This window comes from Zeugodacus cucurbitae, chromosome 3 (assembly GCF_028554725.1).
Source record: "Zeugodacus cucurbitae isolate PBARC_wt_2022May chromosome 3, idZeuCucr1.2, whole genome shotgun sequence".
NCBI lineage: Eukaryota > Metazoa > Arthropoda > Insecta > Diptera > Tephritidae > Zeugodacus > Zeugodacus cucurbitae.
In genome coordinates, this window is record NC_071668.1 from 41,276,711 (window position 1) to 41,304,073 (window position 27,363).

Sequence of the window (27,363 nt, forward strand, 5' to 3'; positions counted from 1 at the left end):
ACATCGCGTGTAAATAGCTCCGCCTCTGCAAACTATATACATATGAATGTATTCAATTATACTTTTTAACCCGATTTAAAAATAAACATAAATTCCTCTATACATTGAGAGCAAACCAAACACTGCACCTAGACATCTAGTTCTCATCAAAAAATAGATTTTTACAACCGTTTTCTCTTGAATAAGGTAAATACAAGATCACAGAAATGAATTGCAGCAGCGGAAACTGTGATTACGAATAAGTCAGTGTATTTCTCAGAGAAAATGTTGCGATGTTTAATTACTTTTTCATTCGTCTACCGTAAAATGTGTAAAGTATTATTCAAAAAGAAAATGAAACTACTATTCTTATATAACGGATAAATTCTAATTCATATTTAATAAAATAATTGACGAATCTACAAATATTTAAACCAACTATTTAAAACTATATTAAGGGATAGTCCATACATTTGTATATGAAAAATAAATTACATCACATGCTTATTATTTATTCTTACTACCTGCAGTCTTATTTGATATTCTTTTAGTACAAGAACGAGTCTACCACTGTGACAATGAATAAGTTGTCGCAGCGTCTTTTCTGTGACGTTATATGCTTAAACAAGCAGTTTTATTTTGCCTTTTTAGTTAAGTGGTGGTTATAAACTGTAGTAAGCAAAGTTATGGTATTTTTTTATGTTTAATTTAGTAAACAATTTAGCAGAGCAAAATTAGACCTATAGCACATACATATGTACATATAAAGGGAAAAATGTTAGTATTAAATATGTGCGATATTTAATATAATTACTCCTCAACTGCCACGAAAAATGCTGTTATATTTAATGTGCTGGAAATGAGTATATATGGCTGACATACGTCGAAAACGTACTATTGCAAAGTATCGATATGTAGACTGTATACATCATATATACCATAGTATTTATACATCATTTGTTTGCAACGAAAACAACATTGTTGCGTTTTATATTTTGTTATTTTACTGCAATGTTTGTTTTCATCCAAGTATTAAAACCAAGAGTTAATTTATAAATATGTTTTTCGTCGTTAATAGAATAATAACAGAAATTCATTCAAATACATAGAAATAACAAATATACATACAATAAAAATAATCAAATATGTATGTACATATGTATGTATATAGAAAAATAAATTTCTTAGTGATGCGCTGCTTTCTATATCACTGCGCATCGACTACCGAGTTAATGTGGTTCAAAATATGATGCTGTGCAACAAATATTGTGGATGCGTTACAAAACATCATATTTTGTTCGTATGCATTGCAATTGACTTTTCCGAAGTATATATGTACATATGGGATGTTATTATATTTTTTTTGTTTGTTATTAATTTTAATCTAATCTAATAATTTCAATATATTACTACTATATAATAAATATATATATATGGCGGACCACGGCGCCCACGTTCCGCAAAAAAAAAAAATAGATTTCACTTTATAGCTTAATTAGAAATTATACAATAATACATATGTATATAATTCGTTTAGTGTTAAGTATGTTTGCATAATGAAAACAAACACACAAAATTACCTGAAATTTTATTAGAAAATGTATTCATTTTTACACACAGGGATCGTAATCATTATAAGTTTTATTTTAAAAATCATATAATAATAATGATTATATAGCCATCATCGATTGGCTAAGCGTTATAGAGAGGTCAATATAACGCACTATCCAGTAATTCAAACAAACAGGCAGCACTTGTGGTGTAACCCTGCGCTAAAATGTCCTCTTAATAATGCCCAGTAGTGTTGCAACATTTTATTTGGTGAAGAAAAACTTAAATCTGCGCAAAAAAATATTCTTTACCACTTCATTACAAAGCCGTTTTATTTAATCAATTATAATATGTATCAAGTTAACACTATTAAAAAATTATATTTGTATCGTCCTTTTTGATAATAATTTGTCCTTCGATCCATTTTTACCATTGTGACTCAGCAAGCGGCGATAGAATTTTTAATGAGGTGTCCTTATACTCTCTTGCAACTGGATAACTTTGTTGTTGCTTTCACATGTAAAATTTTTACAAGCTAGCAGAGAAGTGACCAATCGATTTCAGCTTATATTGATGATATTGATCCTTAATGATTAGTATTCAGTAATTTTGTGAAAAATCATAAATAATCATTATTATCGAGCAAGAAAAATAAAAATCATACATAATGATTATTTATGAGTTTTATTTATTCATTAAGGTTTTTCATTAAGTTTTTTGGTACTATTGTTTCATGTCCTTTTATACAATATCTGACTATTGGAAAACCAAAACAATTTTATTAACCGAATTTCGTTGAGTTTGATCCGGTAGTTCCTAGGATATGAATAAGTTAAGATAAAGATAAGATAAATACTTTGTCTATAAGAACTCTTTTTGAAGTTATACTTCTTATACGACTTAGGAAAAGGTTGTGATAATTGTTAAACGCTTCAGTGGAGAGGAAATAGCGTTGAACAATTAACGCGAGAGAGAGAGAGAGAGAGAGAATGAGAGTAAAGCAGAGAACTTAAAGCGCTTGTCATGCTTATGCCAAGAATGATAGATGACAAGATTACGACAGGCTGAGCGTTCACGACCAACGAATGGGAATAGGCAACAGAAGAATTGTTAAATGGAAAACGGAAATGTGAAACATAGTGAACCAAATTGAATAATGTGCAGATAAAATATCACAATGAACGTAATTCTTAAAATCTTCATTTATAAAATGATCTAATATAATCATGCATATTTATAATTAAAATTATATGTTTTGTTACAAAAAGTTCGCCATTTTGCCAACTTTTTTGTTGGTTGGAAAAGTGAGAAAAAAATCTTTATAGACGACTTTTTTGTACTATTGTTGTTTAATTCCGCCATTGCGGACTTCTTTTTCAAATTAATACATTTTTCACTTAAAATTTTAAATAATAATTAAGCACAAGCCTTGACTTCAGCTCTTTGTTTTGGTTTTATTGTTTTGTACCACCGTGCAATTTTGTTTTGCTCGCGTGTTCGTGGTCGTGAAACTTGTCACTCAACAGGAACTCAAAACTCAAAATAACTAACTGTAAACGCCTGTCGTAATCTTGTCTTCTATCATTCTTGGCTTATGCTATTTGAGCAATTCTTATACTTCTTATACGACTTCGGAAAAGGTTGCGATAATTGTTTAAAGCAGTGGTCGGCAAACTTATATTTATAATTTATTTTGTCAGAGTGTATGCGTGTTGAGAGCTACTCAACTGACCAAGAGTTCTGTTCTACTAGTCCCGTACTTTTTTAGAACTGGTGAAATTAGGACCAATACTGGTTTCCTAACAATAATTTTTATAGTGTACGTTAGCTTAACACATACAATCAATTGTTTTTACTGCGTAGAAATGTGTATGAAAACATTATAAAGCAGTAAACTTTATGAAAATTACATTTTTGCAAAACAAAAATCGATAGTACTACTTCGAATTAAACACACAATTATTAATTATATTACAAACATTTTAAATGGCGAATGAAGTTGAAAAATTAATCGTTGTGTTTTTATGAACTGACTTGCAAAAATAATAAAAAAAATTAATAATCTAAATAGAAATATAATAATATATATAAAAGCATTGTCTTTTGTGTTCATACATGCGTGCGTACAATCCACCATACGTCCTGCTCGCTGTGAAGTCAGCAAGCAACTGACCTGACATCGCCTCTATGATGTAAAAATGATTGCAAGTACGTGTGTTTCACACGTACACTCAGTGTGCGCTCAGAGAGCGCTCCGCGGGCAATGGGCTGCCGATCACTGGTTTAAAGCCCAGTATATACAGTAGAAAACCTTTTTTGTTTACATTAATTTTCATCTTTTAACACACCACCGAGGCGTACTTGGGTTGTGTGCTACGCTTTTTTTGCTACAATTGTGTCAATTAGGGTGTTGTGCTAGCATTTAATCTTCACAAAACTTTTAAAGTCCGATGAACAGTACTTAAATAATTAACGGGTGATTTTTTTGAGGTTAGGATTTTCATGCATTAGTATTTGACAGATCACGTGGGATTTCAGACATGGTGTCAAAGAGAAAGATGCTCAGTATGCTTTGACATTTCATCATGAATAGACTTACTAACGAGCAACGCTTGCAAATCATTGAATTTTATTACCAAAATCAGTGTTCGGTTCGAAATGTGAAATCCGCTTTTTTATCGACAAATTTTGTTCAGCGATGAGGCTCATTTCTGGTTGAATGGCTACGTAAATAAGCAAAATTGCCGCATTTGGGGTGAAGAGCAACCAGAAGCCGTTCAAGAACTGCCCATGCATCCCGAAAAATGCACTGTTTGGTGTGGTTTGTACGCTGGTGGAATCATTGGACCGTATTTTTTCAAAGATGCTGTTGGACGCAACGTTACGGTGAATGGCGATCGCTATCGTTCGATGCTAACAAAGTTTTTGTTGCCAAAAATGGAAGAACTGAACTTGGTTGACATGTGGTTTCAACAAGATGGCGCTACATGCCACACAGCTCGCGATTCTATGGCCATTTTGAGGGAAAACTTCGGAGAACAATTCATCTCAAGAAATGGACCCGTAAGTTGGCCACCAAGATCATGCGATTTAACGCCTTTAGACTATTTTTTGTGGGGCTACGTCAAGTCTAAAGTCTACAGAAATAAGCCAGCAACTATTCCAGCTTTGGAAGACAACATTTCCGAAGAAATTCGGGCTATTCCGGCCGAAATGCTCGAAAAAGTTGCCCAAAATTGGACTTTCCGAATGGACCACCTAAGACGCAGCCGCGGTCAACATTTAAATGAAATTATCTTCAAAAAGTAAATGTCATGAACCAATCTAACGTTTCAAATAAAGAACCGATGAGATTTTGCAAATTTTATGCGTTTTTTTTTTAAAAAAGTTATCAAGCTCTTAAAAAATCACCCTTTATTAAATAAAATAAATTTTTTCATTATTATTGGAATTATTTTAAATTATTTCGGATATTTATTAAATTTTATGGTGGTATTAAGTGTTATTTATTGATAAGTTAGTTATATTTTATGTACAAGTGTATAACGCGATTCAACTAATTTTTAAATATTGTATTAAAATAAATACATCCCTGGGTTGGTGACACTGTATTTGGCGCTTTCAAATTTTAAAAGATTTAATATTACTATTAAACACTTTGAATAATTTTCACTAAATAACCTTGAAAGAGTATGTTTGTCTGGTTCAAGATAGTTCTTGGCAAACTTTTCAAGCATTGGCAGTGTCTTCCATAGATAGTCAGCAATCTATTATACATTGTATGGAAATTGATGTAATTGAAAACGATTTCCTTCAGAGAAATTTTCATATTTATATGGTTATATATATAATGAATATTTTAAAATGTACAATTGTTTGCTGTCTTTAACATTATTCGAGAAAGGGTAGATCTCCGAAGACGCCTATACTTTTACAAAATAAAAAGTGTAGGATTCGTCAAACTTCGTAAAAGCTCTTGAGCTTTTTATAAATTTCATAAAAAACTTATATTAGTATTAAATGACCTTGGACCCGATGGTTTGAAATGCCTATTCAATAGGATCATGACATATTTTGTTTTAAAAATGTTTAATAAGGAGGCAACCACGTATCATTTCAAGCTTATAAAACTTTTGTGTACTTCCAAGCTTTGCAATTCAAAGTATTTTAAATATAATTGTTTGTAATAATTTAAGTAAAAACTAGCAAAAATGGATTTAAGTTTAAATGAATGTGGTCAAAAATAACGCACAGAGAAGTACTTGTATGAGAGCTGTATTTTATTCTCACCACTTATGAAATATCTCATCTACATTTAATAATTTTTTTGCAATAATATGGCAAGCATTGATGTTAAAATCTTCTATAACATATACAGCACTGCGTTTTTCCAAGATGGCGGCTATCTTACCACCGAGAATTCCCCACGAATAAGGTTTTCTACTGTATGTACTGTGGTTTAAAGCTTCAGTGGAGAGGGAATAGCGTTGAACAATTAATGAGAGAGAGAGAGTGAATGGGAGTAAAGCAGAGAACTTGGAGCACTTGCCATGCTTATGCTATTTGAGCAATTCTTGTTATTGTAGAACAATGATTAAATTTTTGGTTGGTGACATATTCATATGTGTACGCATATGTATGATTGTATGCTTGCGCATTATTTTTCTTTCGTTTCTGTTTCATTTCTGCGAATTCTCAACTATTTTGTGTGACTTTCGGTTGAAATACTCTGCGTTGGCCGTTGAAAAGTTAAGACTATACTTTACAGGATCATTTTTGTAGTCAGTCTTCATTTACTTTCTTTGCAAATCGAAAGTATTAGGCGATGAGGAGGTATATCGTTTTATCTGACAGCATGAGGTTTATGAACTTCATTCCTAATTTTGTCTTGCGGCATATTAGAAATGATGTTTCTTCGATAATCGCTCGGTTACAACGGATAAAACGACTTCTGAGTGGTGATTTTAATGAATAAATTCCAAGGTTTTATACAAATAATTTTATATAATAATGCAGTCAATAAGTACAGTAGGCAATTCACAATCTGGGTCAAATGGTCTTGCATTTTTGCAATTGCAAATTCGCTGTATATTTTGTTAGGCAAACTGCAGGTTCGCAAGCTTTTGCAGATATTATCGGAGAACCAGTAGAGTATAGCGAACAACCGGTACTCCTCGCGGGAGATTTCAATGTAAATTCTCATTGCCTGAACCGGATCCATTACTGGCATTCCTCAGAGAGAAATTTTCATTAGAAATGATCAATGGAAGAAATGATCCTACGACAAAAGGAGATACGACTATTGATGCGGTATTCGCGAGAAATATAGATAAAATAGATATCGTATTTTAGTTATCATAATCCAGTTGTAAATATTATAGATATCAATCCGTCAGAACCCAGAAATGATAATTGATTTGGACTTTGCTTTATAAAATGTGCATAACAAATTTATAAAATGTGAATTTAAGAAAGTGTTGGTAACTCCACCATATTTTTATCCATTCCCTCTCGCTAGTTTTCTTTCATACAAAATGATATGCATTTCTTGGAATATCACTAAGAAGTATAACACTTCTTCCGCGTGTAGGGTCTCCACGCACCATTTTTTTTGAGTAACTTCCATAGTTTGAATATGATAGAGTTAAAATTTGCAAGTTGCATGCAAATCGGAAAATGAAACAATTGTACCAAAAAACTTAAGAAAAGAACCTGTACTCCAAAGGTGAGCAAAAAAAATAAAAATCATGTATAATGATTATTTATGACTTCGATTTTTTTTGCTCAAAAATTATGATTATTTATGTTTAAATAAAATACTCAAAAAAAATCATTAAAGGAAGAAAATCATAAAAATCTGCGTTAAAATGAGCGCTAAAATAAAATGGTTCTTGTTGAGTTAAAAGAAAGCAATATTCAAATAAGTGTTCGTGTTCTTTTTTTTGATGATCTTGAAGATGTATCTCGAACGATGATTTTTTAGCAACCATGATGGAGTAAATGTACTGGATTTTTCTATGGGTATAGATGTGATGTGTAGATATTTAGCCAGTTTGATGCATCGAGATATTGTGGAAGAAGCATTGGTGCATACCACATGATCCCATTGCATTTTACTATTTCGTATAGGATCCTGTTATTGCGAATAAGATGGAAGGCTGGATTCTGTTAACACGAAATTTATGGGTGAAGTAAGAAGTTCTTACTTACTTCTTACTAAGAACATTGTTATAGGTTGAAGATATGGTGCACAGATTTATTATACTTTCGCAACTAGCAACCTTTGTTTATAGTTTTGTTCACATAACGGTTGTTTCTAAGTCATAAAACTAAACGAGTTAGATATAGGGTTATATTTATCAGAATTATCAGGATGACGAGACCAATTAAAATTCAGATGTCTGTCTGTCCGTCCGTCCGTCTGTCCGTGCAACGGATAACTTGAGTAAAAACTAAGATATCTTGACGCAACTTGGTACACATTTTCCTTGGGGCCGTAGGAGGGTTTCTATTGAAAATGGGCGATATCGGACCATTACCGCGCCCACAAAATGGCGAAAACCGAAAACCTATAAAGTGTCCTAACTAAGCCATAAATTAAGTTATAAATAAGTTATAAAATTTGGTATAAAGGATCGCACTAGGAAGGGGCATATCTGAATGTATAATTTTAAGTGGGCGGGGCCTCGCCCTAAGTAAATTTTATGTGATTATCTCGTAAACCAATAAAGCTATATCAACCAAGCTTTCTGCAGTCATTTCTCTTACGTACCCCATTACACACCGTAAAAATTTATATAATGGGATAATAGCCTCCCATACACAGATTAGGTTGAAAATTGCTAACTTATTAAAGGAAAACGTCAGAAACTAAATTTTACAGAAGAAATGACAGAGGGAAGCTGCACTCAGATATTTTTTTACAAAATGGAAAATGGGCCTGGTGTCGCCCACTTATGGATCAAAAACCATATCTCAGGAACTACTAGACCCATTGCATTGAAATTCGGTACATAACACATTTTAGACACCTTGATAACACTGATGAGAAATGGGCGAAGTCGGTTTACAACCACGACTACTTTCCATATAACTCAATTTGGAATACCATCTAATTCCTTCACTTTATAATGTATACATAAGGAACCAATGAAGATAGCGGAATAAAACTTAACACAAATACTGCATATCATCTGTGACTCATCTCAAGGCCCCGGATATCGAACATGATATCGATAAATTATTATACGTTCTTTGTGTGCGAGTTGTTGTTCACGCTACGCGACGGTAGATGACGCTGCTAAAAATAGCAATCAGCTGATGAAAGTTACGAACCTCTTATGAAGAGCAAAAACAAAAATGTATATCGGTGATCGGTTATCGAGAAGCCGGCGGTGTGAAGGGCAAAAACTGGTTGTTCAATAAAAACTTGAATTGATCAATTAATTTGGTTGTGTGAAAAGACTATTGATAAAAATTAAGCTTTTGTGATGTTGATAAGAGATGTGATACATGTTTGTATTAAACAATGTTTGGATACTTAATTATAATATGTAAGCCTAGTTACTTACAAAGATGTATACAATGACCTTTGAAAGTAAGTCTTTTTTTTTAATATTAAACTTTAAAATTTAAGGCTAGTGGTATTTATAATATTTACATTACTATATACTACAATGAGGCTATTGCAGTTATTTTTCTACGGATATGAATGAACAATTGGGCCAATTAGATATATCCGTTAAAATGTTTCAAACATTTGTTTTACGATATGCGATATAAAATTATGTTTAGCGATTATAGTTAAATGCGATTACGAAAAGTACTGATAATGTTGATCCTTGCGGAATCCCGTTAAACTTGTTGTACGAATACGAAAAAATGCTGTTGATTTTGCGATTAATCAAGAACGATTTAACAACATTAAATATGTTTTCACCAATATGCCATTGCCGAAGTAGTCGTAAAATTATGTGCGCTCCGATTCTGTTGAAGGCTTTTTCGAAATTCAAACTCAGAGTATATATGTACATGATTTCTTTATGATTAGCCCATTTTGGTCAAATCAACAAAATGTAATAAAGCGTTCATAGTACCTTGCCATTCTTTAAATGGTACTTGGTTTGAATTCAGCAGGTTTTTGCTAGAAGCGAATCGTGAGATATGTTTCGGTACGATTTTTTTATAATTATTTGCCATTGCAGCAAAGAAATGAGCTAGGCCTGTAATACCAGAGACAAATTTTAACATTATAATTTGTTATTGTTAACATATTTGCTCATAATTTATCATTTGTTCATGGTTCTTCTTCTTAGTATCAATCAGCATTCAAAAATCGGTAATTTTTGGGCAGCATTGCCAGGCCAAATTTGGTAAATTTAGCTAAATGTACGAAATTGTCGTGCATTACTGATCAGCATTAAAATGGGTCAAATGCGTCAGTTAAAGCAAATCAAGCCCACTAATGTAGATTATCGCTGCCGTCTGCACCTCAGTATTTAGGAATGGCTATTACCATTGCATTTTTCCAGCTTTGGGGATATATACCTTAACGTAAAATATTGTTGTGAAATTTAGTGATTATACTTTAAAGGCCAGGGGGGGGGAGGGGAATTTTTAGCATGGGATATAAAATTTTTGTCTGCACGGGGGCAGGTGTGACAGGATATAATCGTAAAATCGAATTCAGCGATGGTTATATCATATTCGGTAGTTTCTACGGATGAGTAGCTTTTCTTGTGCCTTCTACTTCTTTGATATAAATGGGGCGTGAAAGTTCGAGTCGCTAGTTTAATCAGACCAAACAGAGACGAAATGGTTAGCTATGTCTGGCTATTTATACAGTAAAGGCTGACCAGAGAATAAAAGCCAGATAGCATTTTTATGTCGGCCCATAGTTTCTGGGTTTATTAACGGATATAATAACATTGTTACATTGTTAAGATGGTTAATTTAAACCCAATCAAAATTTCCACTGCTATGCGAAATCGGACCATTGCTACGCTCACAAAATGGCGATAACCAAAATTGTATGAAAGTGTTATAACTAAACCACAAATAAAGCTAAGAAAATGAAATTTGGTACAGAGGACCACAACAGGAAGGGGCATATTTGGATGTATTTTTTTCTAAAAATGGCCCTAGCCTTGCCCTTGCCCCAAATAGGATTTTTATATATATAAAGAACCATTCCACTAGTTTTTTGGTTACTCACCACAGCTTTTGTAAATTTATAAACGTATGTAACTCCCTGATCCCTTAAATTAGCAATAATTTCTTGTTCTGAGACATCGTTCAGGATGGATTGTTCCCTTAGAAGAGTGCAAATTGTCATGTAATTTCCTAAAGAGTTTTATGCAATTTTGCAAATAACCATCTGGTAAGTCAGTGCTAATTTTTTTATGTATGAAGCAAGAGTATTTGTAAAGAGTTTTGTTTGAATCTGTTGTAGAGATTGTAACAAACTTAAGGATATCTTTTTAACTTGGGGTTGTTTTGTTTTATTGTAAAATTTTGTTCTTAGGGTAAGTTTCTTGTACCATCCTTACCATCCAATTTAGTAGTTATCAACATAACATTTGTATAAGGATAGGCGTGGTTAAAATCCGATACTTAAAGAAAATTACTGCAGGAAGTTTGGCTGATATAGCTTTAGTAGTTTATGAGATACTACTTAAAAGGGACGAGGACATTGTCAATTCCCCTAATAAGAACGTCATTTATATCCGAATATGAAATTCGAAATTGTGTTGCCAGATTGGGTTCAGTGCGCTGTGTCATCACAATTCAGCATAGTCGCACAAGAGACGAGGTTGATTTCATTCAATATGTTCATTTTGCATAACATTAATTGGCAGATTAAAGTATTTTGTTTCTGTTTAACGGCGACCTATCTTGTGTTTTGGTTTATATTTATTTTAATAAGTTTTTTGTAATAATAAATAAAATAAACATAAACACTTTAATAAAATTTCATGCCAAAGTTGATTTTGTCTATCTACCAGGAGGATGGGGCCATGTGTAGAAGTTCGCGCAAATTACGAAAGTTTTTAATTACCATTCACTTGAGAACGGGCAGGAATGATTTTTCTCCATATGGTTCAAGCAGATCTCGACTTTCGGTTTTAGACCAAGTATCCTCTGCACATAGCACATAAAAAATAATCACCCAATGAAAAGTGGAATAAAGCCTCGGATAAGAAACCCCCGTTTTTATGACGACCTCTGCAAACGTTTTTAGGATCATGATTTGAGGGCATACACCCGCAATGTCCGGTCTCACGACTAGAGGCTGACATCACCACCATCCAAGAACGGGACAAGGACAGACGAAGGCTATTAGAGTGCCTATATAAAGGAGCGGAAATTTAATGTTGGATTTGTGTGTGGGGAGAGAGGCGACGGGTGAAGTTCTTGCATTCACTCCGGTGGATAAACGTCTAGCCACAATCCACAGGGGAAGTTCTTCATCATAGGACCTCAATGTGTGGACCACTATCTGATAACAGCAAAGGTACGTATTCGCCTCTGTGCAACAATCACAAGGAAGGTTCGTCTTCGAAAAGCAGGAATCGCAACAGACAGCCGTTGTCTTGCACTCCTGCTCTCTGAGAGCTCTCATCAGCACCATGATATAAGGAAACTGTGGTACGGCGTCTGTAACTCACTGTGTACCGCTGCAGCCGAACCAATTGGTCTTGGGCAAAGCCGAGAAATGAGCTGTACCATGAGCATCGCCAGATTGCTTAGCTCGCAACGTTGTTATCGATCACAACACGTGCGGGGTGAGATAGATCTCGAGAGCTGAAGAGGCAAGCGAGACGCGATGAGGCCGGCAATCTCATGCCAGAACCAAGAAGGTAATTTGTTGACTGATGTCCAGAGCATACTGAGTGCAAATTGTGAGTGAGAGTTGATCAACATATTAGGGTGGCATTTTTTTGTACCTTTATCAAGTAAAACAATGGAGCACATTCAAAGAGGTTTACCAAACGGGACTCACTATTGTGCGATTTCTTCAATCTATTGCTGGAGAAAATAATACGAGCTAAATAGGGAAGGTACAATCTTCTATGAGAATGTACAGCTGTTTGCGCAGGCCAATGATATTGTTCTGCTTTTCCAAACTAGATAAAGAAGCGAAGCATATAGAGTCTGGAAGTGAACGAGGACAAAACAAAATATCTCCTGTTATCAAACAAACTACCATCGCTTTAGCTCCTTGGTTTCCACGCCACTGTTGGCAGTCATAACTTGGGAGTAACACCAATAACGATGTCAGTCTTGAAATCCAACGCTGAATCACTCTTGCCAAAAGGGGCTACTGTGGCTAGTGAGTAAGCAATTGAAAAATAAAGTCCTATCGACGAACTAAAACCAACCTCTACAACCGTTCTGCTTTATGGTGCAGAAACGTGTACGTTGTCGACATCCGATGAGACGACGCAAGCAATTTTCGAGAGAAAAGTTTTGCGCAAGGTTTATGGTCCTTTGAACATTGGCAGCGGCTGATTAGGTTTTTGATTTTGTGCTGATAATAAAATAGAATTGCTTGCATATATAGTGTATTTATTTTTATTGTACATAGTTTATCTAGTAAATGTTTTTGCAAAATGCAAATAGGTAGAAAAAAATCTACTTTGACATGAAATTTTGTTAGCAAAGGTTCCTGAGATTTATTTTTATGATGTTTCTTTTACAGTATTATTATAACATACATATGTATATATGCATATGAATTTTGTGACAGGAAATGTTAAAAAATAACAACAAAAGTAAAAACAAAAATAAAAAATCAACTTCCACTTAAAGAAGCATTAAAAGGAACAATTTCAACACAAAACAGGCCAATATAGCTAAGATACATTAACACTTAATCCTAACTAATTCGACATACAAAAAATAAGCCCCATCTTCGACATAACCTAACAATATATAACTGACGCATTGCTTACTTCTTTTGGTTATTGTGTTCGTGATGTACTATGTCACATGTAGAAAAACGAATATATCATACTCGTAGTGGAAAAGATAGGAAATCGACATTGCTATAACCAAGGTTTATCAATTTACCTTGAGGAGAAATCAGAATTATAAATTCGTTTAATTAATTAAATGAAAAAAGAAATATTTATGCTGTATTAACAAAGCCCTGAATAGTTGTGTTCACTTTTTCCTAAATTAATACCGACTGCAATAACCACTTTTGTGGACTTACGCTGCTCTAAACAAATTTACAATATTAAGTACACTTGACAGCGGTTACAGTTATTTTAAGCACTTTTACTAATATATTTCGATTTTCTGAAAATTTTTTGTCAAATATTGCTATTCATTAAAATTTATAATACTTTTTACTTTTTAAACAGTTATTATTGGCAGCATTGGATATTTATTAACAAAAAGGAATAATGAGAAAATTGCGCTTAGTTGGAACGCAGACATCTTCAAAACTAGTCCATGCTAAATCCAGAAAGGTGAGAAGTTTTATTTAAGTATTGTATATTATCTGAAATTGTGAATAAATCTACAGGACGTTGCACACCATGTTCATGTGCCTATCATGCTTGTGTATTTTAAAAATATATTATATTTGAATTGCCATCACATGTAATTGATAAATAGAAATATTAAAAAAAAAAATCAAAAAAAAAGCATTTTTTGGAGCGTTGTATAGGCGACCTAAGTTGACTGTACATATATATTTTTTTAAATGAAACTTAAAACTAATTGTTATACGTCTGTATCTTACAAGTTTGATTTAAGAATAATTTGGTTTTACCGCGAACTTTCTGTTCTCGCCGCTGATGTATTTCTATCCAGGAGATGTCTGAAAATGGGTAATTAATGCAATTGAATTTGAGTTGCCAAATGTGGCGCGTCCCCACAATTGCATCTGCGTATAACCCCTTAAAAAATAACATTTAAAATACAGTAGTTTTCCGAAATAACGAATATTCAATTTAACGAAAACCGCTTATAACGAACAAGCAAATTTGTTACATTGAGTACCTTAAATAATGAACATCGGAGATTTGTAAGTACTCGGTTTAACGAACAACATGAAGAAGACATATGAAGAAAGAGAAAAAAATCAAATAACATCGAACCAGAATTAAAAATAAGACTTCAAAAAAAAATTAAAAGAAATGTGCAAATTGAATTTTATATAAAAGCTTAAAATTATTGATCAGTACCAAATGGAAGTATAAGTGAAGAATTTATTGGATTTCAATTGTTTTGTTATGATTTTTCATTTTTTAACAAATAATTAATAAAACAATTTATTAAACTGCAATTTAAGGATAATTAACTTATTTTTATTGAAAAACATAAAACAGGCCTGACAATTAATGTGTTCGTTATTTCGGAAAACTAATTTATTCATTTATGCATTATACATCTAAAATGTTATTATACTCTCGCAACATGTTGTGTTCACATACAACCATTATGTGCACACCTTAAATTAAAAGAGTTCATTTTAGAGTTATACATATATACTAAAGTGATCCGGGTGACCAGTAAATTTGTTTTCGTCCGCCCGGCCAATATTTCTTCTAGACCGCATCAACGGTGATTTTATTGAGCCCACAGTAATCACCACATGGTATTCGAATTTAGAGCGTTTGGGTATAAGTTTATGTGGTTGAGCTTTCGAGCACGCGCTGTAACGGGTTGACCTTTAATTTATTTTTTAGTTTTATTGGTTTTCGATCAAGACCCATTTCTGTGAGGTGTTTAAATTCCTCGAGTAGCATTGCGAATGTGCACAGTACGTCAAAAGTTTTAATCTGTATACTCAACTCAGTGTGAAGGTGCACGATGATTCGAGCTTTGCTTAATTGTCGATTAATTTGTTGCGATTTTGATCGATGATCTAGCCGTAGTGACACATAAATTATCCGCAACCTTAAAGTTTCAAATGAATTTGCGACTAAGACCAAGATCCACGTGTTGGCGTACTAAAAGTCTTTACTGGGGTAGCGTTGGCTGCGAATAACGTGACATTTGTTGGTTAGAATTAAAATTGTTTTGTTTGAAATAAAACTATAATCAGCACCTGTGTCTACGAGGTATTTAACGTTTGATGAACGGTCTTTGAATAAAAGTTGATTTATTTCAGAGTTGGGATGATTAGCATCTACATCGCTGACTGAAACTTCTAGTCAATTATGTTGGGTGTTGGCATTTTACCCGGCGTAAGCTGGCGATGTAGATACGGGAATCGGGTCGCGGCGTCTTCAACATTCGTTCGGGTTGCGTAAGGTAGACCTTCGATCACTGGAATGAATGTCGTGGAGAAAACTTGCGACTGGTGCATGAGCGTATGCGTTCTCGTGTGTGTAGGTTACCAAATTTACGTTGTAATTCGTGTATTGAATGTGTTAATCGAGCAATCGATACTTGTAGAGTCTGAGCTGTTGCACTGGAGGGTTTTTCCGATGATGAAAAATTTTGACGCGGGATAACGTCTCCATAACAGGGTCAGCAACTGAATTTTGCACATCTATCATACCAGCAATTACAAATGCTCGAATTAATTCCGGTTAGCGTTGGTTACACATGGCGCCAGTTTGGCGCCAATTGGTATTACCAAGTAAATCCAGGTACTTCTCCACCTGGTCCTTCCAACGGGGTGGAGGCCTTCCTCTTCCTCAGTTTCCACCAGCGGGTACTGCATCGAACAATTTCAAAACTGGAGCGCTTTCGTCCATTCGCTTTCGCTGTCTTTTTAATACGCATTTATTAGCTTCACTTGTACGTATGTATGTTTGTAACTTTTTCTAGTGGTACTGACACTGCAATAAGGCAATCCAAAGTGTCAGCAACGCTTGCGCTTAAAATTATGCAACATATGCTTATAAAAGGAGAACTTTTAGTATTTTGAGGTTAAAATTCAGATACTTATCATCAAAACAAGCCCTATATTAACCACTTCCGAAAAGCAACTGCAATAGAAAACTCATTTTCATACGCTTTTCCATCTGTATGTTGAAATGGTTGTAACTTTTTTTAGTGGTACTGAAACTTAAAATATTTGAGCGTCACTGTAAGGAAGATCCCTAAAAGTATGTAACGCCTACCTATAAGTTTCAACCATCGATAGTGACCGCGTGCTTACTCACATATTTCTCATACTTGTGTATCAAAAACACTAAGCCAAATATGTCACGATGGTTTTAACGCTCACAGAATTTTTCCACTTAGCTCAAAGCGGTTAAAAAAACACTTAACTTTCATCTGCTTATTCATGTTATTACTTAAGCTGAGCGACAACACAAAAAAAGCGGTTTGAGTAAATGACATTCTGAGATTTTAACAACTCTCTGAGTATTGAAATCATTTAATATTTTGTTGTTATTTGCACGCTCGTTTTGTGTGTTTTGTATGTGAGATCGAGCAGCCGAAGATGCTGCCATCCATGTGCTAAGGACCCTATAAGAAACAGCTGATCAGCTGATCAACAAAACAATAGTTAGTGTGTATATGAATGGACAAGAAATAATAATCACTTTTATCCAAAAGCAAACTTTGACTATATTAAAAAGGGATGTAAATATTTCAATTCATGCAACATGCAAAAAAAAATTAATTCTAATTATCGTATGAACAGTCCAAAGGTTGGTTGACATTGTTCTTGCAGGGAATGCTCCACAACGAATGACACAATTGCGTCAGCATACATAAAACAACAAAAAAGTTTGCAGTTCCTAATAAGCAGGATGGGCACCACCACAATCAAACGATCTTTTATAATATGTACTAATCTAATATTCAAATTATTCCACCAAAAAAGCTAAGACAGAACGCGTCATCCCGACGCCAACATACATACATATGTGTGTACGTATGTTTATCTATTATTTTTTGGTCTTCGAGTGCCACTCGAGTGTGTCGATCACAATCAACACGTGCACGACACACCCGAAAATATAATATACATAAAATCCGAGTTTACTGCTTGCACTCGAAGATAGGACCGTCGTGATTGTTCGTTTGCGTTATTTTCGCTTCGGGTTCCACTCGTACCGAATTTAAGCTAGTGTGATTGAACACACTCGAACATACCCGAAGCTGCTCTCTGGTGGACACCGCCATCGCTTTTGAAGCAAGTTTACTCTCAGTGAGAAAATTAGGCACTCATGCAGTTCTCTGGTAAGAACAGAATCCTGCCTAATTAACGATTTTAAAATTTCCCCTCTTGGCAGCACTGTTGCCCGCATTACATCAACTAAAAAGTTAAAAATAAGTATAGTTTAAAAAAAAACTAAAAACACGCTTTTAAACCATATCAATCTAAATAATTAAAATTAATTCTTAATATACTATGCTGACAAAAATAACTAATGAAACACATTTTTTTTTTGTTTAAAAGCGTGGGTGCTTTGTATTACATTTTTTTCTTATTGAGCATCTCACGAATTTTAACCAAAAATACAATAATTTTTCATTAACAATTTTTGTCAGCATAATATATTAAGAATGATTTTTAACTTTTAGTTTGAAATGGTTTAAAAGCGTGTTCTTTAGTTGTTTTTAAACAATATTTATTATTCTTTAAATGTCGTCGAATAACACCTACAGCTCATCATTTCATCGACTGCGGTATTCGCCGCTGCCAATGTTTAATGGAGCCAATGTTTCCTGGTGCCGTCTCATCGGATGTTGACATCGTCCACGCTTCTGCACCGTAAAGTAGGACGGGAATGATGAGAGACTTGTAGAGTTTGGTTTTTGTTCGTCGAGAGAGAACTTTACTTTTCAATTGCCTCCTTAGTCCATAGTAGCACCTGTTGGCAAGAGTGATTCTGCGTTGGATTTCCAGGCTGACATTGTTATTGCTGTTACTGCTGGTTCCGAGGTAGACGAAATTATCTACAACTTCAAAGTTATGACTGTCAACAGTAACGTGGGAGCCAAGACGCGAATGCGCTGACTGTTTGTTTGACGACAGGAGATATTTCGTCTTGTCCTCGCTCACCACCAGACTCATACGCTTCGCTTCGTTATCCAGTCTGGAAAAAGCAGAACTAACGGCGCGGGTGTTGTTTCCAATGATATCGATATCATCGGCGTACGCCAGTAGCTGTACACTTTTATAAAAGATTGTACCTTCTCTATTTAGCTCTGCAGCTCGTATTATTTTCTCCAGCATCAGGTTAAAGAAATCACACGAGAGTGAGTCACCTTGTCTGGTGTCGAACGGCTCGGAGAGGTCCTTCCCGATCCTGACGGAGCTTTTGGTGTTGCTAAACGTCATCTTACACAGTTTTGCGGGGATACCAAATTCAGACATCACGGCATAAAGGCAGCTCCTTTTCGTGCTGTCGAAAGCAGCTTTAAAGTCGACAAAGAGATGGTGTGTGTCGATCCTTTTTTCACGGGTCTTCTCCAAAATTTGGTGCATGGTGAATATCTGGTCTGTTGTTGATTTTCCAGGTCTAAAGCCACACTGATAAGGTCCAATCAGTTTGTTGACGGTGGGCTTTAGTCTTTCACACAGTACGCTCGAGAGAACCTTATACGCGATGTTGAGTAGGCTTATCCCACGGTAATTGGCGCAAATTGTGGGGTCATTGTGATCAATAACTAGATCACCTCTGGGGGTCCTACAGGAGTGTGCTCCGGTCTTGAAACCTTCAGTTAGTCGCCGGATCTTTTCGTAAAATTTTCGAGCATTACCCCTGTCGGCCAGCTTGTCAAGCTCTTCATACTCACGCATTTTGGCCTCTTTCTTTTTTTGTCTGCAAATGCGTCTCGCTTCCCTCTTCAGCTCTCGGTATCGTTCCCATCCCGCTCGTGTTGCGGTCGATCGCAACATTGCGAGTTAGGCAGTCTGTTTTCTCTCCACTGCGAGACGACAATCCTCATCATACCAGCTGTTTTTTTGACTTTTCCGAGAGCCAATGGTTTCGGTTGAAGCTGTACGTAAGGAGTTTGATATGCCATCCCACAGTTCCCTTATACCGAGATGCTGATGAGTGCTCTCAGAGAGCAGGAGTGCAAGTCGAGTAGAAAATCGTTCGGCTGTCGGTTGTGATTGCAGCTTCTCGATGTCGAACCTTCCTTGTGTTTGTTGACGTGTGCGCTTTTCTACACAGAGGCAGGTGCGTATCTTAGCTGCTACAAGATAGTGGTCCGAGTCGTCCATCTATCACAACATGATCGATCTGGTTGCGAGTGATTCGATCCGGGGACAGCCAAGTAGCTTGATGGATTTTCTTATGCTGGAATCTAGTACTACAGACGACCATATTTCAGGCCCCGGCGAAGTCGATCAGCCTCAGACCGTTTGGTGATGTTGCGTCATGGAGGCTGAATTTTCCGACTGTTGTGCCAAAGACACCTTCGTTACCCACCCTAGCGTTGAAAACGTCAAGCACGATTTTGACATCGTGGCGGGGCAGCGCTCATAGGTACGTTCTAGGCGCTCTCTTCCGTCGGGGCTTGGGCGCAAATCAGCGATATGTTGAAGAACCTCGCTTTGATGCGGATTGTGGTTAGACGTTCATTCACCGGAGTGAAAGCCAGGACTCGACGACGGAGTCTCTCTCCCACTATGAATCCCACACCGAATTTGCGCTCCTTTATATGGCCGCTGTAGTAGATGCCACAAGGACCCACCTTCTTCCGTCCTTGTCCCGTCCATCGCATTTCTTGGACTGCGGTGATGTCAGCCTTCACTCTTACGAGGACATCAACCAGCTGGGCAGAGGCACCTTCCCACATAATGATCCGGACATTCCAGGTGCATGCCCTTAATTCGTAGTCCTTTAAACGTTTGCAGTGGTCGTCATCAAAATTGGGGTCTCTCATCCGAGGCTGTTTCTTTCTTTTCATTGGGGGGTGTTTTTATGTGGTGGGTCCCAAACCCTACGCACAACCGCATAAGCGGATTTCGCCTTCTCACTTTAGCTCGCCTCCAAACGGATGTCTGTTGGCTAGCCAGAGGATACTTGATCTAAGACCGGAAGTCGTGAGCCGCTTGAGCCACATGTAAAAGAATCGTTCCTGGCCACTCCCAAGTGAATGACAGTCAGAAACTTTCCTCACTTACGTGATCTTCTACATATGACTTCTATACTCTATGACCCATAGTATAATTTAATAAAGTATCAAATATAATCGAATTTTGATTTAATATGCATTTGCAGACAAAAAACAAAGAGGCCGAAGTACGTGAGTTTGAAGAGCTTGACAAGCTGGCCAACAGGGGTTTTTTTTTTTAATTTTACGAAAAGATTAGGCGACTAACTGAAGGTTTCAAGACCGGAGCACACTCCTGTAGGACCAACAGAGGTCTGCGGCAATTACCGTGGGATAAGTTTCCTTAACATCGCTTATAAGGTTCTATCGATCGTACTGTATGAAAGACCTAAGCCCACCGTCAGCAAATTGATTGGACCTAATCAGTGTGGCTTTAGACCTGGTTTATGGTGCAGAAGCGTGGACGATGTCAACATCCATTTAGCCGACACGAGGAGTTTTCGAGAGAAAGGTTTTGCTGAAGATTTATGGTCCCTTAAACATTGGCAACGGCGAATACCGCAGACGATGGAACGATTAGCTGTACGATTTATACGACGACATAGACATAGTCCAGCGAATAAAAAGACAGCGGCTACGCTGGCTAGGTCATGTTGTTCGAATGGATGAAAGTGCTCCAGCTCTGAAAGTGTTCGATGCAGTACCCGCTGGTGGAAGCCGAGGAAGAGGAAGACCTCCGCTCCGATGGAAGGACCAGGTGGAGAGGGACCTGGCTTCGCTTGGTATAACCAATTAGCGCCAAACTGACAAAAGGAGAGATTCGTGGCGCGCTGTTGTGGACTCGGCTATAACCACGTAAGCGATGTCTGCGCCAGTCAAGAAGGAGAAGAAAAATTAGCGACCCCCTTAGTTAGGATGTATCACTTTGGTATTCTGGCTGATACAGTCTCAAAAATGTTCACCAAATAGTGTGGTGAAAAGAAAAGCAAGCTAACACTGCATATTCACAATGGAAATATTTGAATTGATTGCACGCAATTAGTTTTTATTTAGCCAAATTTCAGCAAAGAAATTTGTTTTAAATAATTGGATAATAATACTGAAATTGTTTATAATAAATACATAATATACAGTGGCTCACAGCCAAAGTGATGCAACCGTACAAAAAATAATAAAACAAGTATTACTTGAAAACTATATAAATTTTCCAAAAAATGAAAATCCACTTTACAGCAACAGATAAACACATTAAATATATGCTTAAAAAATCAGATTTTAAGGTTATTTTATTTATCTACAACAAAAACAAACTACAGTATATTATTGCACCTCACAGCGAAAATGATGCAGTCACAAAAAAAAATATATATTGCAATTTTTCAAGGACACAACTAAATTTTTAGGTCGTTTAGTACTTTGCGGGATGTCCCTTATAATCTATAACTGCTTTTATACGTTCGTTAATTTTGCGGCATTTTGTAGCAAATTTCGTTTCAAAATGTCCAGATAAACACTTTTGTACATATTACAATCAATGAATTCCGAATTCCCGACATCAGAAGACGACATACATCCCCACACCATTACATACCCTCCACCATGTTTTACGGTACTACGTAGAGCTCAGCAATTGGTTTTGCCATATTAAACATAAATTACTCTCATCTGGAAAAAGTTCGGTATTTCAGAAGCTTGCAGGCTTATATAACGTTTGTAACCTTCAACGTTGCACTTCGAGTTTTAGCATTAAGGTATGGTTTATTTTGGGCTGTGCGGCCATTGAAATCGATATCGATAATTTTGCGAAGAAGAGAAGAAATGTCAAATGAAAATGTAAACAAAAATGGCCGACAGCAAGAGAAAGATAATGCAACAACAAATACAATACCTTTGACAATTGATAATCTCATTTGGCTTTATGTAATCGGTTAGATTATTGAAGAGGCTTAGAACGAGATTATTGTAAACATACTATTAGTTGCTTAAAGCTGGAGCACTTAAATGGAGATGCTCTCGTGTTTTCCGTACAAACCAACGATAAACACTTTCATTAAATATTTTGTTATGAGCCGACTTTTTGAAGTGAAAACTTCTTATGGCGCGTTAGGCACTTTTGTGGGTGAGCATTTTCAACCGTTTTCGCGACAGACGAGATTTTATATAGATATGCACCAGATTGAGTACTAATGAAATTAGTGGACTAACTCATGAGCCAAACAAATTAGTGCAAATGAGTACTAATGCTAATATCAAAAATGACTAAGACTCATTTCCACGAAACCAAAAAAAACTCATAGTACATTCTACACTTATATGTGCCGTCAATTTACGATTCAAGCGAGTGTATAGTAACAATTAGATTTTACTCACTTATTCATTGGTCACGATGAAAATAAACTTGAATGAGTTCGGTACACTGATCGAAACCAGTGGAATTGTGACTTCGTAGCTGAGCACGAAAGTTAAGATACCCAGTGAGAATTTTATCACATTAAATTTTTCATTAATTCATTGAATATGCATTTTCGTGCGTCTTTATTCATTTTCAATATATTAATATTAAAAGAAATATATTAGAGTCTAAAATTATTAACTTTTAATTAAATAACTTAAAATATTAAATGTAATACACAATATCAACGAACAAAACACATCGTTAGTCAATTCCCACAGGCCACATTTGACTAGCGGCACAGACTTCGTCAGTTTTACTTTGATCATATTCGTATCACTTTATTCATTCAGCTATACTCTTGGTGTTTTTTGGTGGTATGGCTCATTTTGGTTTAGCTTGACTGAATTATTGTCTCAATTGAGCACTTCAACGAAACGTATCAAGGGAAACTTACTCATTATTCATACTCTCGCTTTGTGTGCTGTGCGTAAATGTATTTTAGTGGATATTAGTGTTTGATGAGTTTTGACTTATATGTACTAATACTATGTTACTCAACCAATGACTCAAAGAATGGAATAATTTCAGTTCTCTGATATACACCGCGTGTATTCTTATAATATATGTTTACTATACGCAGTCTTTGCATGGAAATTCGTTCGTGCCCTCGCGACAGACAAGATTGAGAGTTTTTTATATTTATTTTATAATTTAATATTTAATGGAAAATTTATTTATTTAAATATTTCATTTGACTTGTGTTGCTGCTATGGTATTGTGTTAAAACCTTGCTGATAATGATGATGTATGAGTTTTTGAAATTATGGATGAGAATTGATAAATTTTGTATTTACTATTTACTAATATTTAATCATTTAAATAAAACCACTTCATTCGAATATAGTTTCTATATTATTATACTTCATGTCCATTCAAAAAATGCCCACATTGCTTTGATAAACTTGATTTTTTATGTACAAATTCTCATGTGGCGAGCGCACCTAAAAATGCTCACCCAAAAAAGTACCCAACGCGCCATAAGTTCAAGTTTTCACTTCAGCCTGCACTCTCGGAGTGCAACCCCACTCGGTTTTATTTGAGACACGATTTTCAAGAACATAACGTTAAATGATATGCCGAATAGTTTCTTGATTCAGTTTCGCAATTTACGTGACTTCCCGTTTTTTTTTCGTCCTTATAATACTTAGGACTAACTCCTTCACTTCAACACTTTTTTGGCGGCCCATTTTGAAATATACTTTACAAATGACAATACTAAAATTTTAAAACTATTAAATATTATTCCAGGATAGCTCACATTTATAACATTATTTACTTTGCATTCGAAAATCTGCGCCAAGGTGTAAACGAAAAACATTTGTGCATCATTTTGGTATACGAATATGTTTTTATTTACCGCTTGTAAAAAATAAATAATTTTTGTGTTTTTTTTTTATTTACAAGAATTAACATATATGTATGTACCCAATCTACAAATTAGTAAACGTTTTTAATTTCGAAATATAAACATTATATTATATTGTACAAAGCGATTTTTGATTTCATTACTGCATCATTTTGGCTAAGAGACACGGTATGTGTTTTATCTGAATTTATTGTTAAGTAAATATGAAAAATTTGAAGAACCTAACAATCGATTAACTCATGTATTCATCCTTACTTTTGAGCATAATGGCAATCGAAGGTAAGTAATTGTAAAAGCACATTTATAACATTATTTACTTTGCATTCGAAAATCCGCGCCAAGGTGTAAACGAAAAACATTTGTGCATCATTTTGGCTGCGAGCTTGTATTTCGGTATACGAATATGTTTTTACTTACCGCTTGTAAAAAATAAATAATTTTTGTGTTTTTTTTTTTTATTTACAAGAATTAACATATATGTATGTACCCAATCTACAAATTAGTAAAAGTTTTTAATTTCGAAACATAAACATTATATTATATTTTACAAAGCGATTTTTGATTTCATTGCTGCATAATTTTGGCTAAGAGACACGGTATGTGTTTTATCTGAATTTATTGTTAAGTAAATATGAAAAATTTGAAGAACCTAACAATCGATTAACTCATGTATTCCTCCTTACTTTTGAGCATAATGGCAATCGAAGGTAAGTAATTGTCATAAATTTCATAATTTTATGATTATTATATATATTGGATTTGGGTATACAAATTTGAAATTTATCAAGCATTTCGTATTCTGTGTCTAAAATAAAAAGCTCTTTTCTATAAATTGTTAAGAAGTAAAATGCTCTTGATAGTGGTCTTTACAAATAAAATATCTCGTTGTGGGGGGAGCGACACTCCCTGTTTGGTTAGCGAGGTTAACGACGCTCTGGCGACCGAGTAAAGGCGGTATAACCTTATCATCTACAGTACTTTTCGCTTAATTGCACATCAAAATTTGCGTTCAATTAACCGGGGAATCCATTAACAGATACTCGCTTAATTGAACAATTTGTTCAATTAAAAGAATCCCGTTTAAATAAACAGTTTGTTCAATTACAGGAATCACGCTTATTTAGACCATTTGGTGAATTAAGCGATTACGTAATCGGTAATCAAAATATGAACGTTTTTTGTCTTATATACAATATTAAAATATTCGGCCCTATTCCCGTTGTCGTTGTCGTTTTAATAGTCGTTTCTAAGTCGTCGTCGTTCTTATCGTCGTTTCGTTCCTAAATTGGTATTCGCCCCTATTCCCGTTGTCGTTATCGTTTTAAAACGACTTAAGAACGCCTATTTGGCATTCCTGTTGGCGTTAACGACATTTATCGAAAATAAATTGAGATTCCCCAATTTGAAACGACTATAGAAACGACATAGAAACAGTCGTTTTTTTTTTTGTTGCTATAATTGTGAGCGACATAGAAACGAGGCGGTTGTTTGAAGGAATATTTGAAGTGAAGATGAAAATTCCAAATCGGAAACAGTTTGAAATTTTAATTTCTGAAATGGAAAAATATACTGCATATGCCAAAGACTTTAGAAAAGGGATAAATCCTTTAAATTTCGATTTTTTGGGAGGGATACTTTTTTCTCAAAAAAAAAATAAATAAATAAATCCATTCCACCGCCATCTCTCGTCGGAAATTGTTGGCATTAATAAAATTGCATAAAAAGATATGAAAGATCTTAAAATTCAAAACGAAGAAAAAAATAGTACTCCAACAAGAGGAGGAGTTAATAAACAGATACCCATGTCTCCTTCAATTTTTACTTTTTTCTTTTTTCCTTCGTTCATTAACAATAAAAATTTTTGGTTTGTTGATTTGGATGAACCAATAATGAGTTATGATGTCCACGGCAAGAAACTTTTTTAGACATAAAATTGTGAAATGCACAGAATAGGGCTGATAATCTCTCTTCTTCCTCTCGTTTTTTAATTATAATATATACAGTTGATCTCCTTTTTACACGGTTTTTTTTACACGGTGTTTTTGAACACTTCCCAGTTACCATTTGTACACGGTTTTACTTTTTTACACGGATTTTTTATTTTAATTGTATACTTTGTGGCAATAAAATCAAAATTCCATACGTCAATACGTCACAAGTCCAATTCTGTTAATAGAATTTAATAAATTTTAAATTAGATTTAAACTAAAAAATAGAAATTATTGATTCGAAAGCCAGTGAAAAGGTTGCAACAATTTCAATACGTAAACAAATAAATGAAGCTATATGAAGAAGTAAGAATAGCGATTATTGACGAAACTTTGAAATGTATTATTTTTTTACCATTCCCAGAATAGTTGTTGTTTGTTACTTCTAACAGTAATATGTACATACATATAATATCAGAAAAGTCTATAACAACAACAACATTGTAAATTCTCTGTACGAATAATCCATCGCCCCCACCACTTTGTTGTTCTTCAAGCGGGTAATTGCTATTAAAATTTCTTCATGGAAATGAACATCTTCTGTTCCATCGTCGTCGATTGGGAATCGGGTTCAACATCTCCTGGTGTTGCACTTTCACTGCCATTCAGCAGGCTGGAGAAGTTTTCCCTCCACAAACTCAGTATACACTGGCCATCAACCACTAGATCACTTCTGGGGGCTCTACAGGAGTGTGCCCCGGTCTTGAAACCTTCTGTTAGTCGCCGGATCTTTTGGAAGAATTTTCTTCAGCTCCCGGTATCTATCAAATCCCGCTCGTGTTGTGGTCGATCGCAACATTGCGAGGTAGGCAGTCTGTTTTCTCTCCACTGCGAAACGACAATCCTTATCATACCAGCTGTTTTTTTTATTTTCCGGAAGCGAATAGTTTCGGTTGCAGCTGTAAGTAAGGAGCTCCCTTATGCCGAGTTACTGATGAGTGCACTAATACCCCTGTCAGACGGCGGCGTTAATCCGCATTAACTGCCTTAATCGGAATTAATTTGGGAGTTATCTCAGTTAACTCGGTTTGCTA

General features: G+C 35.2%; 1 protein-coding gene and 1 non-coding gene across 4 annotated transcripts in view; both read left to right on the plus strand.

Annotated features, from left to right (window-relative positions):
* Positions 1-292: 292 nt before the first annotated feature.
* The window catches only part of LOC105219676 (voltage-dependent L-type calcium channel subunit beta-2), a 105,804-nt gene continuing 78,733 nt past the window's right edge, over positions 293-27,363 (plus strand). The window contains exons 1-2 of one of the 3 annotated variants that reach the window (XM_011195971.3): positions 293-310; positions 13,899-14,006. In XM_011195971.3, coding sequence (XP_011194273.2) covers positions 13,941-14,006 — 66 coding nt within the window. In that variant the 5' untranslated portion in view covers positions 293-310; positions 13,899-13,940. Of the gene's footprint in view, positions 311-516; positions 654-13,898; positions 14,007-27,363 lie in introns of those variants that run through there. The other 2 variants (XM_011195970.3, XM_054227834.1) reach the window with 2 other exon arrangements.
* Positions 6,282-6,490, plus strand: LOC128920803 (small nucleolar RNA U3). The gene has a single exon (XR_008470691.1). It is a non-coding gene; the product is annotated as a small nucleolar RNA U3 (small nucleolar RNA).